The 17,903-nt window shown below is 42.8% G+C and overlaps 1 protein-coding gene across 2 annotated transcripts; it reads right to left on the bottom strand.

Annotated features, from left to right (window-relative positions):
- Positions 1–860: 860 nt before the first annotated feature.
- On the bottom strand, positions 861–8,704 carry LOC121615209. Of its 2 annotated transcripts, none has more exons than XM_041949462.1 (3): positions 7,282–8,704; positions 5,503–6,150; positions 861–2,482 (listed from the first exon to the last, which is right to left on the bottom strand). In XM_041949462.1, exons 1-2 carry the CDS (start codon positions 8,287–8,289, stop codon positions 5,605–5,607), a joined length of 1,554 nt encoding a protein of 517 aa, XP_041805396.1. In that variant the 5' UTR covers positions 8,290–8,704; the 3' UTR covers positions 861–2,482; positions 5,503–5,604. The 2 variants fall into 2 exon arrangements, with proteins under 2 accessions (XP_041805396.1, XP_041805397.1); XM_041949463.1 differs by having other exon boundaries at positions 861–2,479.
- Positions 8,705–17,903: the final 9,199 nt, after the last annotated feature.

Below are 17,903 nucleotides of genomic sequence, written 5' to 3'. Positions count from 1 at the left end.
AGCTACTTTGTTGGAAGCCCTCAAGAAGGAAGCGTGGATCCCAGCAACATTGTGCTTCTCAGCTGTCAAGCTCATCCTCACACCCGCCCTGCACCACGGAGGTCCCGTTGGCAAGTGCCCAGGCTGATGTCTCTCTAGTACCTGGGTCAGCCACCGCCAAGTCTGAGTCAGGATAAATTTCACCTGTTCCTGAGTCTGAACTGGCTGATACAAAGACTGCTTCTGTGTCAGTCAGTGTCTCTTTCCTGTCGGCGGCCCAGTCAAGACCTGGTTCTGATCCAAAGTCGGCGGTCCGGCCACACCTGGTCCTGACCTGCAGCAGTCCCCATTCCTGAGCTGCAGTGGTCACCAGCCTCCTGCCCAGCCCAGAAAGGTCCCGCCTTCGCCGCCGATCTTGCCGGTCTATGCATTTTCTCAGCTGTCCTCCAGAGCGACCCAACATCCGCCCATCTGTCCTGGTGTCTGGTCGGCCTCCTGAGCCGTCACACCTGTGTCACCGGCCTCCAAATCGTCTTCCAGAGCAGTGCCACCTGTTAGGTCACCGTCACACTCAACCTCCAGGAGCTGTAGGTATGCAACATTGATTTGTCTGTCTGACGGACACTGTATCTGGACAATTTACAGAAAATGTACTTATCTTACAATAAAATTATGTTAAACTGTGTTCTATAGTATATAGTATATACAGTGTGCCACACAATGCAAAGTTGTAATATAAACAGTAATTCAGCCATAAATGTTCAAACTGGAAGCCGATTCGGAGGAGGAGATAGAAGAAAAAGAAGAAACGTTGTGTACCAGGAAATAACGCCCAAGTTTGAAAATTAAAATCAGCTTTATTTCATCAAATACAGGACTCTAATATAGCTAACTACAGATGTGACAGAATAAACAGGCCCATAAATCAGTGGTTGGAATATCAGCATTAGTTTCTGTCTTACGTCTGTCTGATATATGGACAACGTGACCCTGTGTCAGAATTGAGATATCTCCACATGTTGAAGCAGTGTGCACGGATTTGGAAACAAGCTGTGAGCACTGACGCACGTCATCACCTTTTAAGCTGATGAACTTGTTAGTTGCTTAAATAGCCGTACATGCAGCAGCAGCAGAATCATTCATGTTTCTGTACAACTGGCAAACATAAGATGAATATTTGCTCTCTTTTCACTTTTTCGGTCTCAACCCCTGGGGGAAATATCCGGCTCTTTAGCTGCTAAATGCTCCACTCTGTTCACCAGCTGGCTGCTAACTGTGTCTGCCAGGCGCTTGATGCTGAGCAGGTAGCGTACAGTGGGTTGTTTTTACAGCTTTTTCACTGAAAACAGCTGGCTGATCTTGACAAGTAATAACAGCCTCTGGCACTTGACCTCACCCATCTATCTAACCTTCAGCGGCTTATCGACTGTTGCCATTATAACACAATTACTCTAACAGCTATAGGTTGCGGACACAGGCAGCGGGTGACAAAGTGGCCGGGACAGTTCACAGCTTGCGTCCGCCATTCTCCATCTGTCACCATAGCTCATCAGTGATATAGACAGAAAGCCAGACAGGGAGTGAGGGATGTTTGGCGAGGTGGATGGATTATACTAGAAGCGGTGTGTTCTGATAGCAGCAGGAGCTTGTGAGAGCAGAGTGGTGAAAATCTCAGACAAGATTTAAACAAACAGAGACACAGACGCTGGCCTGACTGGCCCGGGAAGTCCTGACAGAATAAGGCCATGACAGATCACCCACCGCCATCTCCAGATCAGCCTGAGAAGTAGCTCTACAACTTCCACAACCATTTGGGATACATCTGTCAGACTCAGTGCTTATGCATGAATCCTTTCTCAGAGTCAGGGGCCATGAAATGCAGACATCTTTTGTGTTATTTCATATTCCAATGTGGGACATGAGCGACCAATGCAACATTTCCAGGGTTAGATAACTGAGACGTCAGGGTGATTTGCATGAGAAGAATTTATTGCATTGCAATTTAATCTCAGCTCTGCCTTTCCAGCTTTCCTGTCTCCTTACAGATTATTCGTCTTTCATAATGAACCCGCCATGAAGCAGTGAGAGAAACAGTCTAAAATCTATTTGTAAAATATCTGAACAATAGTTTAAGTATAAGATATAAACCTTAGTATAGCGTACAGTAGATAAAACTGGAGTAAGCTGCCCGAAAATAGATTTCTTTACACAAAAAAATAGTACAAATAAATTAACACTGTCATGAAAAGATACCTTTATGTTTCTATGTGTGGTTGTTGAGTAGCAGTTCACAGTTTATCCTTCTCACTGTTTGCGACTACATCACCAGTGACAGCAGAAGCCGAAGAAAGGTTTCACTGCCACTTCTCCATGCTTCTGCGCCTGCATGACATACAGTCGCGGGTCGACTCTTGGGGGAGCTTTCCCTTTGGAAATACCCCCACCTTCAGGCCGTGCTCTGTTTCCACCGGCTGACAGCTTGTCTCAGTGGCATCAGCTCCTGCTGGAAACATCATGACAAGAAAGTGACGAAAAATAATTCAAATTCAGGACTCAGAAGCTCAGCGCTCCCAAATTCAATTCTGCATGTACAAACTGTGCCTCCTCTCAGGACTTCTCTTATAACGTCATGCATTGATGGAACCACAAAAACAGCGTTAATCTCGACTTTACTGAAAGTGTGGCAGCGTGTGTGTGCGCGCGTGCATCCTTGTGAATAATGTAGCCCTGCTTGTGGAGGAGTACTGTAAAGCAGGTTTTATTAAGTATTGCAGTAGCAAGAACTTTTTGTATGTGAGTGTGTATCTATGTGTTTGTCGGTGCTGTGTGTTTGCTCATGTACTTCTGTCATTGTGAAGACCAATATTAGCTTTAGACTTCAGCGTGAGGGCATTATCGAAAGTGTCCTTGCAAGTGAACTACATGCACTTCTAATCATGGCCAGATTAACATAGAAGGGCCCCATTCTACAGTCAAAAGGTAAAGACTTGTGCAGCAACAGAAACTCCAGAGCAAATAAAAGCATATAAACACATTATGTGAATATAAAGTAGAAAGTAAAGAAAAACTATAAATTAAAACAATTTTAAAAATGAGTTAGATTAGTAGAATAATAGTATAAAATCAGTGCATTGTGTACATAATGTGTTTCCTTTCAATCAAGTACAGACATGAAAACAGACTTCAGATGCCAGCTCAGTTTTCACAAGTTTGCTGTGTTCCAATTAGTTTGTGGCAATTTAGTTGAACACACATTTATTTAGTAATGTGCACCATGAAAGGACAAGACACAGGACCCATTATCAGTTCAGTTGATGCAAATACATAAATTATCAGAAACCACACACACACCTGCAGCTTTTTGGGTCACCGGGTGTCTGGTGCAGGCGGATGGGGCAGTTGCGCAATTTGCATTACAAACTGATGAGTAATCCAGCCTTGGTTTGAATATAAACATCCAAATTTATATAATGATCCTTTCAGACTTGTCTCTTCTATTTTATTCTGGGTTATGCAGAAGTGAGTTTTAAGCTAATTAGTTTTATCATGTCTTATATAACCATCAATGAAAAATTCTAAATAATATAAGTTTGAGGATTAAGACCTGGGTCAGGGTTAGTCAATCAGAATCCTCACAAGCACAGAAGTAGAAATGTTTGTGTGTGTGTGTGTGTCTTGTACTTTGAGGAAGCAAGATTCGGAACTTGAAAATAAAGTTTATTTCTCTCTGGGTTATGTCTTCTTTAAATTTTAATAATTTCTTTTAGTTTTGCATTTCACATTCCTTTTGTAAATTTTTTTTTTCCTTTATATAAATGTTGATGTTAATGTCTAGATTTTTGTTATATGAGCGTGTTCATAGACTCCATTATGACTAGCAACCACGTTAGAAGAAGCTAATAAGAATTCCCTGAACAAAAAGCAAAAAGGGTGATTGATGGAAGTCTTGGTTTCAGGTTAAGATCAGATTAGTCCGGATAAGGGTATGCGGTATGTCAACGAGGGTCCTCACAAGCATAGAAGAATAAATGTGCGTGTGCATGGCTGGGTTGCTTAGCACCCAATCTGTTGTGCTAGCCGTTTCAACACTGAACCTGCTCTGGGTGACTAATTCATATGATTCAGGCCTTTAAAATGTCATCAGCATCAGTGCTTTGAAAGACTTTGAAAGTGAAAAGAAAGGACGGAGTTGAACAAAAAAAAAAAAGCTGCATTGTACTTACAAGTAATTAAACATTTATCTCGCTATAAAAATTAAAGCTCGAGAACATGCAGTTTTTTGACCCGTTTCTCTGGCTGCCAGCCTCGACCTCGAGCTCCGGCCTTGGAAGCGCGTCTCTCCCTGCAGCATAATGTGGGGAGCCGCTTTGCCGTGCGGCGGTGCTTATGTTTATATGGACGTCACAAATATACCAAGACTTTGCCTCGCTCCGTAACTGGCATTTGGCCAAGGGGTTTTATGATTAAAACCAGATTGTGCTTTCCAAACTCGGAGAGACCAGAAAAATAGATTGCAGTTACGCATAGTCTGCACAAGAGGGAAGTACAGAAACGTGCACGCCTGCCTCTGCAGCATCTGTAAAGGTGGACTTTTTGGGGGGAATACTAAACTGTATGTGTCTAATTTTCCCCTCTGCTGGAGGGACTTTTTCACAGATGTCATCTTGTTATTAAGTCTGCTTCTAGTTCACAGTCAGTAATGATACATCTGAATGTGGCACCAGAAGAAAGGTTTAGTTCCTCTCATCAACCCCGAGCAGTAAATCATGCCAATTCTGAGTCAGAGCTATGATCATCCTGTAAATATAATGACGCCTCTTTTGTGTCACATGATTGGAGTCAAGCGGCTGTGGGGTCTTCCTGAGCCAAAAACATCTGAGCTCCTGCCAACTCTCAGTTCCCTCGAAGTTGTGACTAAGTTACACTGCAAAAAGAGGTCTGTAAGATTTTATCCTCGGGTTTGCATATTCATTGACTAAAAAACTGTACAAACCAAAACATTTTTAAGATGCTAATCTAATACTCACTGTATTTTGGGATAAGCTTTTTAAAATATGGAATGTCCAATGGTTAATCTTTCTTTGCAGGATCAGAAATACCTCATATCTACTCAAAAAAGTTGAATTTTACTCCAGGAAGTGAAATTTTCTCACCCTGCTGGCTATTCTTGACCACACGTGGAACCAAACTTCAGAGTAAACACTCATTTCTCATTCCACTTGCCAAGACAGACACATTTTGCAGTGCAGCAAAGACTGGGAAATCATGTGACATCAACAAAAGCAGACGCATTACGCCCACCTCCGCTGCCGCCCACACACAGACATCACACACACACACACACACACATCAAACACACACATAAACCCTTTTTGTAGTAGGGAGGGACGCTGCAATTCATTTACTGACTTTGAAAACTACGCTGCCAGTAAACACAGCAAACGTCATCAGCTGCGAGCGCTGACGGAAACATCAACATAGTAAAAGAAGAGAGAAAAACAGCCCTCCTGTATATGAACCTACCATGAGTTGTTCCCCTGCATGGTCCCACTCTGACCTCCACTCGCTGCAGCAGGGTCTCATGTTTCAGGCCCCCATGGCAGTGGGGCAGACCACCCCCCTCCTTCACACCATGCTGGAGCTCTGGCGGCCTCTCCCGGGGTAGGCAGGGGTCCTCACGGGCTTGGGAGGTGGGTACGGGCCCTTCCCACACCGCCCGTTTTGAGGGTACAGAGGAGGCTTCTGAGTTCTTGAATTAGAGGTGCTGTTGCCAATAATGACCTTAGGGTCTAAGCTTTGTGGGTGGGGCTCAGGATGACTTTGCCCAATGTGATTGGAGTCTCTGGGGGGATACAGGTGAGGCGGATGGCCGTTCACACCTGACCTTTCATGGTTGATGTCCTTACTGTGGCTGGGTGGGGTGAAGCGGCTGGTCTTGACGACCGATGCCATGTGAACAGGGGAGGGAGAGTTAGTTCTTAAGATGATGCGCTCTTCATCGACGTGTTGCGATGCCTGTACTGGAGCAGGCTTGTGATTGGGCAGCGGGACCAACCTGAGGTCACCTGGATGAATCGAGCTGTGAAAGTTACTGGACGACCCCTCAGCGATGCAGGACACCTCCTCACTGAGGTCGATGCTGGCTGTGAGACGATCGATCTGCTCGACCACCTGAATGACAATAAAGAGAGTCGGTACTTGTCCAAACTGCAGTGGTGGAAAGAGACTAAGTTAATCCAGAGCAGTACTTGTACTTGAATTTTTCCATTTAATTCCACTTTATCTTCTTTTCCACTACACTTCAGAGGGAAATATATATATATATTTATCTCATATCTATCAAATGAATATAGATCTGTTAAGTAGAATTTAGTTTTTCTTCTTTGTTCTCCTGTTAATAATCTCACAACACCTCAGATTTATCTTGAGACCCTTTGGAGGGGCCCTGACCCCTGGTTGGGAACGACTGGACTAGACTCTCTGCCTGTATATAAAGTAGATAAGCTACCTCCATCTCAACCAGCTACAAGGGAAAAATGCAGATACATTAGCACTACCAAGCTATTGATGTGGTGTATGATTATATGTCAGTAACAGGAGCCATTTTTCACAAATGAGTACTTTCATTTCTGACACTTTCATAGCACTTCTGTACTGTTATATAAGTAAGACTTCAATGCAGGACTTTCAATTGAAATGGGATGTATGCACATTGTAGTATTGGTCTCTGTAAGTGTCTCTCAATGGAGCAATAATCAACAATTCAGTCAATCACTCCAATCAAATCTGGTTTGTCTTCATGTCTTCTGGTTCCCAACTGTCTCAGTCTTTAATGTTGTCTCAGCACAATGCAGTGGCCTTGCACGGACGCATTGTGCTGTGAAACAATGCTATTTCACAGCTGCGTGCAAAATGGATACGGTAAGAGCAAGGCATAATTTAGTAACAGTTTGAAGCCAGGCTTTTTAATGTGCTGGCCGGAACGCTGCCAATTTCAGCAGCGTTCTGCAAAAGGTCAGTGCAAATCGTTCTCAATCGCCGCTTCGGGAAGAGATGATGAGTGAGTCACAAACAATGTAGTCAGCCCGCACACACAAGCATACTGATATGCTCCCATGAGCGTGCACCCGCAGATGCCCGACCTGTGTCAGTCTGAGCTGCGCTTTTGTCAGCGTCGGAGCTTTGTGGGGGGAGCATCGATAAAAGGCTGGGACATCTGCACCTGATGCAGACCTTCATACTGTATTTAGACCTCTGATGCACACATAAAAGGTAAACATGCATAATAATGGACCCACCTACCTCTTTCATCTCCACGTGAACTTGCTTCAAACCACCTAACACATCCTCCAGATTTGTCACCACTTGTCGGATTTGAGCCCTCACCAAATCCTGCCTCCTCTTCTGCCTGACCACCTCCGAACCCTGCCGCCGGCGGTCGTCGTTGGTTGTCGATTTTGAGGGCTCTGGACTGGTGATGCAAGGGGGAGGGACGAAGGGCCCCTTCTGTCTGCTTTGGTTCAAGTGTTTTTGTGGGACTTCGGTAGGGAAGAAAGCTTTGTGAGAGCCAGCGCGTCCATTACAGCCCTCCTCTGATCCACCCTTTAGTCTGCCCCAGTCCTGATGGCTATCTCTTTCCTCCCCCTCCTCAAAGAACACAGGCCTCGATCCACAGTGGCCATTTGGCTTGTCCAAATGACTCAGATGGGGATTGTGTGGCTCCAAATGATGATCAGAGGTGTATCCACAACCTCGCTCCTCCTCATCCACAGAAACGTACCTAACAGTCCTCTTGTGCCTGTACCCTTGACCTTTGACCTGAAGATGAGGGAGAGGATGTGGTATCCCAGCATTAAAGGGGTGTGCCCTGGTGTCACTGCGCACCACACAGCCACACTGTTCTCTGACAGATGGGTAGTGTCTCACCCCAGGCTCCGGCGGGTAGCTCCACTGGGCAGGGTTCAGCTCCCAGGGGCAAACTTGGCTCAAGTCATCTGAGAGGCTGTAAGGGCCCGGCCCTGCGAACACAGGCCTCCTCTGTGGGCTTCGATGACCGCTTCTCTCTACTCTGTCCACTGCGAAAGCTCTCCCTCCTACGTCTTTAACCCAAGGAGCCTGGATGTCTCTCCTGCAGTCCAGAGACGGGTGGTCTGTCTGTCTGGCCGATGCTGGTTGGCATCCCGGCCCACCGTGGTGGCCATACGCTGGCTGCTCATAGTGGACGCAGTGCTGGCAGGGGCAGGGGGTGGAGGCGTTGATGTGCTGAAGAAATCGATGGTGTCCCGTTGTTTGTGCGCCTTCTGTGTACATCTCCAAAGAAGTCCAGAGGCTTGTGTGGACAACGCCTTAGAAAACAACTGGTTTCCTCCCGTCCCTGCTCTCTCCAGCCCAGTCATTCACTCGCTCTGTTTTCCTCATCTGCGTCTTCCCACAAGAAAACTTTTCTTCAGCTCGTTTTTTTTTCCTCTCTACCCAAGACTTCTCCCTCCCCTTCCTTCCTGTCTGTTGTTTCCCTTCTTCTGCTCTCCTGTAGTTGTTAATCTCTGTTCTTTTCTTTCCCCGGACCCTCGTTCTCCTGCTTCTGCTAACTTTTTCTCTGCTCCTTCTGCTTCCTCACCCTGTAGCCCTCTCTCCTACACGGGGCCCCTCTCCACCTCCCTCCCTCTCTGTCTCCCTTTCTACCTCTCCCGCCTCGTTGTTCTGTCTCATTTGCTGCTGCAGGCTTCTAGTCTCTCTCTCTCTCTCACTCTCTGGCTGTGTATTTCCCGTTTCCTCCCCTCCCCTCTCCCGCTCTCCTCTCTTTCTCCACCTCTTACTCCGTCTCTGCCTCTGGTATATTCTCTCACATAGTAGGCTGTACCTGAATCTATGAATTCCTTCTTTCGCCTCCACCTAGAAACCGGCCGCCTTGTGAGGCTCCTCTGGTAAAGGACTCCATATGGGTTCCTGTCTGTCAGAGAGTGCGTGAACGAGTCCCAGCTCCGGTGCTGAGCTCATTAGCCCAACTAAAGCCTCTGCAATTAAACGCTGCCTGGGATTCCTTGGCCGAAGACTGAGAGGGGAGGGGAGGGGAGGGGAGGAGAAAAGCGCTGGGGGAGGTGGGGTTTCTAACATACACAGACGAGGGAGTAGACAGCTCTGAGTCAAGGAGACAGAACCACTGCCTTTGTACAAGGGGAACAGTTTTTTCACCATCCTGTATCTCCCCTCTCTACCCCTCTTTGTCTTTGACTCTCCTGTCATTCCCATTCTATCATTGTCTCGGTTCAAGTGATTTCACCTCAACAGTTGAGCAAAACTTCACTTTGCTGAGGCAGGCACAGGCATTATAGCAGCACTGTATAAAAAAGTATGCACTTTTCTCCCCCTCAACTCCACACAATAGTGTTTCAATGCAGCTTAAACAGCTCACTGTCAGAGAAGTCGAACCATGTGTTCGAAGCCATGTTAAATCCATCATGCTTTTCAATATAAATCAATCTCTGCTCACTGTAGATAACCATAATCTCCAGATGGGGAAAAAACCCTCCTTCATACAAAATTAGAAAAGCAGGATGAGCAATCAAGATCTATCTCTCTTTCCAAAATAGCATAACGCGCCTGTGTTGTGGCTCTTAATCCACAGCAACTGAAGACCGCTATGAGTTTATTTTCAAAGAAAATAACTGAAGCTTTGAAAACAATGGGTTGTTTTTAAAAAAAAAAACTGCTGAGAATAACAGCAGAGGAGGATGAAGGAGATTCGTCCATCCCAACAGGAGGATGAGCAGTCTCGTCCCAGCCGCTGGGAGAGATTGTTGTTGTAGATGAAACGCAGCTGGAGTGACTTTACCGTAACATATAGAGTATATGATCTCACAGGAGAGCAATAATATATAAATCAGTAGGCACACAGTGCTGGGAGAGACGGGTAAAATCCTCTGTAGTGATGTTGCAGATATTGTGGTACTTTAAAACATTTTCTGCAAAATCAATTAAGAAACTGTTAATAGGTTAAATGTACAATTACTGTTATTTTGTGCCACGTGGGAGCAGCAGAAATAAGCTGTGAACACAACATTGACATATCAAATCGTAAAGTTGATGAGGCTAATATTTTAGCAAATAGCTGCACTGTACACATCTAGTGCACCCGGTGCAACATTGTGTTTCCGTCCACCTGGCGAGTGTCAAGTCGCTGTTAGCTCTGTTTTTGGTCTCCACCGACTCCTGAGGGGAAGATCTTCTCTTTAGCTGCTCCACTATGTTCACCATCAACTCGCTAACTGTGTCTGTCTGCTGTTTGATGCTGGGCAGATTAAGTCTGCTTTAGAGCACTATGAGAGCATCAAGAGTGAACCAAAATAGCAATTCTGTTGACCATAAAACCAAAACAACAAGCTGAAAGGAAAAATCTCTGTCTGTAATGAGGGGATCAGACTATACCAATCCAGCCTCTTCTTTCTTTTCTTTTTTTTTTTTTTTTTTGCTAGACCAGACCTCCACCATCACGCACAACACTTCTGTCGCCATGATTGACAGCTGCTTCACCCGCCTCTCATGCTCAACTCACGCATGATGAAATAAGACAAGCCGTGATTGGTCGGGGTCACCCGACCAAAGCCGTGGCTTTAGTTTATGGCACTGTGATCGTTGGATGTGACATGCAGACCATCGTCAAAGACAGAAATAACATGTGACAAAATCTCACTTGATTTGCATTGTCTCACAGAGTGCAATATATCACTGACCTCTAATGTACAATAATTGACGTCACAAGCAGCCTCGCTGCATTTTAAATGCTACTACACAAACGTTGTCGTCTCTTAGTAAGCACAGTCTCTGAAACTGAGCCCGTTGTGAAACGGCCGGTGGATGAGCCACCCGCAACGATCAGTCAACCAAGAAAAAGGAGCAATCTGGCTCTCCTTTATTATTTATTTATTTATTTTTAGTCGACTGTGTCCTTTCAGCCTCTTGGGAATTGCATCACTGTTCACTGCTGAAAACAAACTCTTTTTTTTCCTCTTTTTAAAATTTCCCTTGACTTGGGCAAAAATATTAGCAAAGCCACAATATTTCCACTTCAGTAGGACATCTTGGGATATTTGCCACCCCTGAATATAAGTACTGCACTCCAACTCTATCTATCTCATATATACTGTATGCAAACATAAAATCCAGACAGAAGGATGAGAAAGTCGATAAGAGGAGACAGAACAACACCTCAACCTGTCATCAGTATTTCAGTTCTCAGTAGGGATTCCTCAGGCAGATCCTTGTCTACGAGCTACAAAAGGAATATCAAAGGTTGTAGCTGTCATACTGTCTGCACCCATACATATAGATGGCTCTTGTATGTGTGTGTGTTGCCTCAGAAAGTTCCCAGCTTGTGCAGCTCTTACATCACGCTTTTTTGCGCTGGACTGCCCACCTCCCGCTTGGCTGCACGACTGGAGGGCACCCATGGAGAAGAGAATGGGAGCCATACTTCACCACTCTCCTGCCCTGGCCAGGGTCAAGATGACCTAATTAACACATATGGATACTTCTAAATGAGTCTATAACAGGAGCTCAGTATGGTGTCAGGGATGTGTCAGATTGTGTGTGGCCTATTTCCCCTCCTGCAGATGCATGGATATTTACTGATCCAGACTTGCATGTCCCACATCACACGATATGGAAATTGTTTGGAAGGCATTCATTTACTAGAAATACTGTATGATGTTTTGTCTGTGATGTCACCATACTGTACAGGCTAGTTTTAGCCTCATTAAAATTGGCTCCCAGACTGGCTTAATATTGATTTTAAATTCATTTTTATTACCTAAAGGGCACTACTATGAAAAAGCTCAAGAATACAATGGCAAAAATTTAAAGCCATACTGTCCCTCAGTCGGTCTGCAATCATCGGACAATGGAGAAATAACAAACTCCCAGGCTGGCACTAAATCTAAAGGAAACAAAGCTTATGGAACAGCTTATCAGATCATATTTGAAGAGCCAAAATGTTCATATCCTGCTTTAGGCTTATTGTCTCAGTTCCTTTTATGAATCTGACCAGTGTTTTATTGTTCTTTATGCATGTATTGCCCTTTGTTAACATTTTTGTTAAGATTTTGTCTTTGAAAAGTGGTTTGCAAGTGATATATTGGGTGTCCTCAATATGTAAAAGCAACATTCAATTCATGCTGAAAACCTTTGTTGCAAGTCAGCCCTCCTTGCTTTCTCACCATATTTCCTATCTGTCTCTTCTGTGAGCTAAAGGCAAAATGCCAAAAATATATGCAGTGTATTTATTATTTACAGTATTTTTACCTTCGGGGATAAAGGCACGGACAATGTTGTCAGACCAGACAGAGTTTTATAGGATTCATTGAGTAAAACAGGTCTATATCCTGGAGTGAATTTCTCCATTGTGAGATCAATAAAGTCAAATCTAAATCTAAATCTAAATATCATCACTAGAGTTGTGTTGAATTTATACTGTAAAACTGGATTTTTTAGAATTTAAATCTGGAACTATTTAATCAAAAGGAAAGTGTGTTACAGTTTAAAATCCAATTTAGTTCAACAAGATAATAAATTCAACATCAAACCCGAATTATAATCCTTCAATAAAATCATAGGATAGAATCTCCAAAATGCCAACTTCCCAGAAATGATGGAGACCATTTTTTCAGATTTAACTTTAACTGTCACCTTTGCTCAGTTTAATGGAGTCACAAACTGGAGTTGTGAGGTTTTGACAGCGATATGTGTGTCATCTTCTGATATGAAAATGTTACTCCGCCTTATCAGCCCGTTACTCCATATCAGCACACAGGAACGTGGCGTGTAATGAGTTCTCTGCAATGTAGATATCAGGCATTTTCCGTAAAAACTGCCTTCATAAAGGAAATCGATGGCAATAAAAAAAAGAGTTAGTACCCCTGATGTTTGGCACAGTCAGTGCACACTGGGTTCTTTAATGAGAATGAGCAGCTCCTGTATCTGTAGATGAGGTCAATCTAATTTCCCTCCCAAACGATCTCATAGTGTGAGTGAATTATTATATTTCATGAGGAGCTACCATCACCAAGAAATAGCCACATTTCTGTCTCACCTTGGAATGAGATTGTATTCTTTTTATGGTAAGAGGAGGTAGCGACAGACCAATGGTGTATTTTAAGTGTCAAAAATCACATGAGTTAAGCCAAATTCACCTCTCCCGAGAGGTATTTAATGTCCAAAAACCTTGCCTCAGTAAGACAGGACTCACTGAGGCAGCCAGAAATGATTTCTCCACCGTCGGATAGTGACTGGTGACAGTGTCAAGCCTACTTTACAACGTTAGGTCTAACACCCAGTGAGGTCATATCTCATATCAGTGCTCGGTGTGTCGGTGCACGTCCTGCTTTAGGAAACACAATGGTTACGTTGTTCCGAAGAGGATTACAAAACAATCCCGATTTCCAAGCCAGGAAACCCAATTGCATCACATTGCCACAAGAGCACTGCGTCATTCAATTCATAAGATAAGTTAGTCCCTGAGATTTCGTGGGAGAGCACAATGGTTACAGTTTGACGTTAGAAGCTGAGAGACTGAACGGGGTCTTGCTTTAAAGGGAACAAAAGTAGACTATCAAGCAAATTACTGCTTTTATTCCTCCATTCTTTGTACAAGGTTGGATAATTACTGTCAGACAAGAGTCAATACATCTTCATTGTCGTTATTGGAATCAAAATTAAATCTATAGCTTTTAGTCCTTGAGACTATTTCACATGGTCAGTCATTATTACATGCAACTTGCCAAGCATATTTTACAGGCAGTGAATCTGCACACAATAAACAAATGTGTATGTGGCAAACATGAAGGACACCACATGGGAGTCAGCTGGCCTGAAATCCAAATGACAATGGCAAAAAGCACTAATGGACAGAATAATGACAGGGGGAGAGTGAGCATTGCCTTGAGAAGCACAGTTGAGATGGTTTGCAGAAAGCTGTTGCCATGGCTGACAGTAAGAAAATGGGAATGAAATGATTCATGTTGCCCTGCTGGCGTTAGATTGCACTTGCCATGGGGGCAAAGTACGGAGAGGGTAAAAGAAGTGCTCATGGTCACCTTGTTTGGCTCTTGAATAGTGACAAGGGGGAAGGAGAGATAGATGGCGGGCATGGGAGAGGGGTTTTATCAGCTCTGCACTGACAGCACAAAAGGACTCGTTACAGCAAAATGCAAGGGCATGCTTGCAGTTAAGACCACCACAGATGAGCGTAAGTCAGTTCATGTGGACCAGATCCCTGCAAGCTGAAGAGAAAAGCTAGGTAAAATGATAAATGGTTTGTCATTCCACACATTATCACTTAATTATTATTAAGTTTTGATAAATCGATGCTTATGGGACCGTTACATACAAATTGCTTGTAGGGCTGAGGAGGACATTAAAAATAAATAATAATAAGAATGATAACAATAATAATGATGATTTCATTTAAGGAACCAGGTGGAGAAAAAAACAACTTCACATCAGCCATGGTGTAGCTCTGTGAGGCCACTAATTAACAATGTTTTGAGCTTAACGCTAACAACAATGCTAGCATGCTGATGATTAGATGTGTACAGCTGAGGAGGTGCAGGTACTTGGACAATCGTACAAGTTAAAATTTTGACATGAAAATCATGGTAGATCAGGGGTGCCCAAACTTTTTTCGTCAGAGGGCCAGAACTGACACTTAATGGTAGGGCAGGGGCCAAAACAAAACACCTCTTGTATATGAAAAATGACTCCAGGGCTATCAAAGTATTTAGGATTTATATTATACATTTTTTATTATGTTCTTTTTCCTCTATAAATTCTGCTTGGCCAAATCAGACCTTATTGTGGTCCAACTCTGGCCCAGGAGCCCGCACAAGACAGAAAGTTAAAGGATCACCATAGTTATTATAATTCATCATGAGGGGCATATGAATGTGTGTACTGCAGTGTTTCATGGCAGCTCCTCCTGTAGTTGTTGAGATATTTCAGTCTGGTGTGGTGGACCACAAAACATACACTGCCATCCATAGAGCCACATTGCTAAAAAGCCATGACAAGATCCCATGACAAGGAAATGTCCAGAGGTGGAGATACTGTCTGACAGATACAAGCCTACGATGTCAACAAAGTGTTTACAAGTCAAGAAACGTCGCCAGCGGCTACAAAATGACATAAAAGATATAAATAAAAACATCCTTTTGAAGTCTGATGTCTGGCTCTTACCTTTTGTTTTATCTGGGAACTAAACGCAGTGGCACCACGGACTCATCAGTCTGGAACATGAAAGTCTGGCCTGGCGTCGTCTCAGAGCCTGGGACACGGAGTCTAAAACAGGAACAGACAGACTTCTTTTCACTCACATCTGACCTGCAGCAGTAACATGCACTGACCCAGATAAGCCCGCATCACATTGTTCATTAAACAGCTCAATGCCAGGGCCTTTGGTCATTAGTCCACTGCAGAAAATCTGTAATGACCACTGCCAAAGTCCATTGACTTGTTTGCAATGGTGGAAGAAGTAATCAGATCTTTTATTCAAGATGTAAAAATACACTGCTACAATGAGAAGTCCTGCACTTACAGTGTCAAAGAAAGCACTGTCCCCAGAGTATAATATTATTATTGTCATATGTATGGTTTACTATTACTGTTGCATTTATGTGTGGCATTTCACTGTTTTTGCTCATAGTTTGTTGTTAGTTTTTGTGTTTTTTTCTGTAACAATGCATCATATTTTAGAATCGATCGCATGTGTATGAGAAAAATAAACGGAGTAAAGAAGTCCAAGTGTAAAGTACCATGAAATGCAAATACTGAAGTAAAAAGGAAGTAGTAGTACAGTACTTAATATCGACATGATGTGAAAATGATCACACGAGAGTTGATATGTGGATGGTTTTTTATTACATTGGCATAAATGCACGCTTTTTTAAAATGTATAATAGCTTGTTTCTGTTGCTTATGAATGGCAGTTGCTGTCCAATTTTGAATGAAAAAATAGGTATTTTTTAAAAAGATTTTGTGATGACTGACCAGAGTATTCCCACTTTGATATTTAGAGAAACACTTTGTTTGAGGCAACAGCGTGAAGGTCTGCGTTGAACAGAGAAGCGACAGGACTTGGTCAAACAAAAGCACAAAGACCTTAGAAAAAACAATTATATAGCAAAATGGTGCACGTGTTCCACATTTACAGTAAGTTGAAGTAATTTGTTTTTTTCTCCTTGTGTGATTCCAGGCACAGTGAAGGAAGGCAACAGCAAAGCAATGCTTTTTCATTTATCAGTGAACTGCAAAACAGCTACAGTATGATAACTGTGAAAACCAGTATCTTTATCAGTTACAATGATAAAAAGTTACAACTCCTGACATGCTATACTTTGGAGTAAGAATCACATAAATCAGCTTTCCTAGTGCTGCCATATACTATGAGGTAATGCTCCCAACTCTGGCAGGTCACTAGGAAAATCTGAGCGATTACAAGACAATTAAACCGGAAACAAGACTAAGAGTCTGCAGCCTGCTAATAGCTCCAAGGCTGTATTTACGAACAAAGGTGCTTTGAGCTAAATGCTAATGTCAGCATGCTAATATGCTCACAGTAATAGTGCTAACATGCTGATGTTTAGCAGGTTTAAGAACACTGTGAATTCCCCTGCTGTGGGATTAATCAAAAGATTATCTAACTTTATATTTACTGTTTATCCTCATACTTTAGCATATTAGCATGCTAATTCTTACTCATTAACGCTAAACACAAGGAACGGTTGAGGCCAAGAATGGCATTAGTTCTGCAGGTATTTGGCCAATAACTGAACTGTTGGGCAAATTGAAATTTTGACCCGATGATGGCGCTAGATGAAAAGTCAGGGGATCACCAAAGTGAGTACAGCTCATGCTGGTGGGAATATGAATGTGTGTGTGTCCCAAATTTCATGGCCAATCCATTCAGTGGTTGTCGAGACACTTCACTCCAAACCAGAAATGTCAGCCTCATGGTGGCACTAGAGGAAAAGTCACACAGATACCAAAAGGCATTAAAAGTTCATCGTCTGGGAATGTTTGCACAGAATTTTATGACACTTCATCTAATAGTTGTGGAGATATTTCAGTCTGGACCAAAAGTGGTGGACCAACCGACCAACAAGCCATCCCTACAGCCATTTCACTAGCATGGCTAAAAAAAACATTTATGCCTCGTAAAATGTTATGTGTTGTTTCTGACATTTCTCCATTCTTTGTTTTTTTTTCCTTGTCAATTACTAGTTTTACTTCCAGGCTTCTAAAAATTGTTGCAATAACATCAGCAAATCCCTCTTTTGTTGATCTGATCATAGCCCACAGACATGGGGTTAGCCCCTGACAATGGTCTGCAAGTAGACAATGTTTTTTATTTTATTTTGGTGGTTCACAAGCCCAAAGGTTTGGGAGTAACTATTTATTTATATATCATATCCAGACCTTTAAAACTGATCACATCCCATTTCGGGAAATTAGAGGCTCCATTCATTAAACCCAGCAGACCTCCCTTATTCTTAACTAAATTATATACATTTTAGTATATTGGCACATTTCATTTCATTGGTATATTTTATTGTTTACTGTTTATATACATTTTAGTATATTTCAGCTGCTGTCGGTACATTTCACTGTGTATATTTTATTCTGCTTGTATATTTTATTCTGTTGGCACATTTCACTTCCATATTTTATTGTTTATTGTTTAGTATATTTTATTGCCTTAGTATATTTTCATTCTGGTATATTTTTAATTGCTTTTACGAATATTTTTATTGCATGTTGGTTTATTTTATTGTAGTTATCTTAATTTTATTCTTTCTAATCTTTCTTATCTTTCTTATTATCTGTTTCTAACATGGGGGTTGCAATGAAAATTTCATTGACATGTCATGCTCAATGAC

The sequence above is a fragment of the Chelmon rostratus genome, chromosome 12 (genome assembly GCF_017976325.1).
Source record: "Chelmon rostratus isolate fCheRos1 chromosome 12, fCheRos1.pri, whole genome shotgun sequence".
In the NCBI taxonomy this organism is placed as follows: Eukaryota; Metazoa; Chordata; class Actinopteri; order Chaetodontiformes; family Chaetodontidae; genus Chelmon; species Chelmon rostratus.
Note: the sequence above shows the minus strand (reverse complement) of the source record. Positions and strands in the feature narration are given on the sequence as shown.

Coding starts and splice junctions, on each gene's coding strand:
- LOC121615209 (XM_041949462.1), bottom strand. CDS start 8,289: ATGTACACAGAAGGCGCACAAACAACGGGACACCATCGATTTCTTCAG. Junction 6,151..7,281: donor TTCACGTGGAGATGAAAGAG/GTAGGTGGGTCC, acceptor ATTGTCATTCAG/GTGGTCGAGCAGATCGATCG.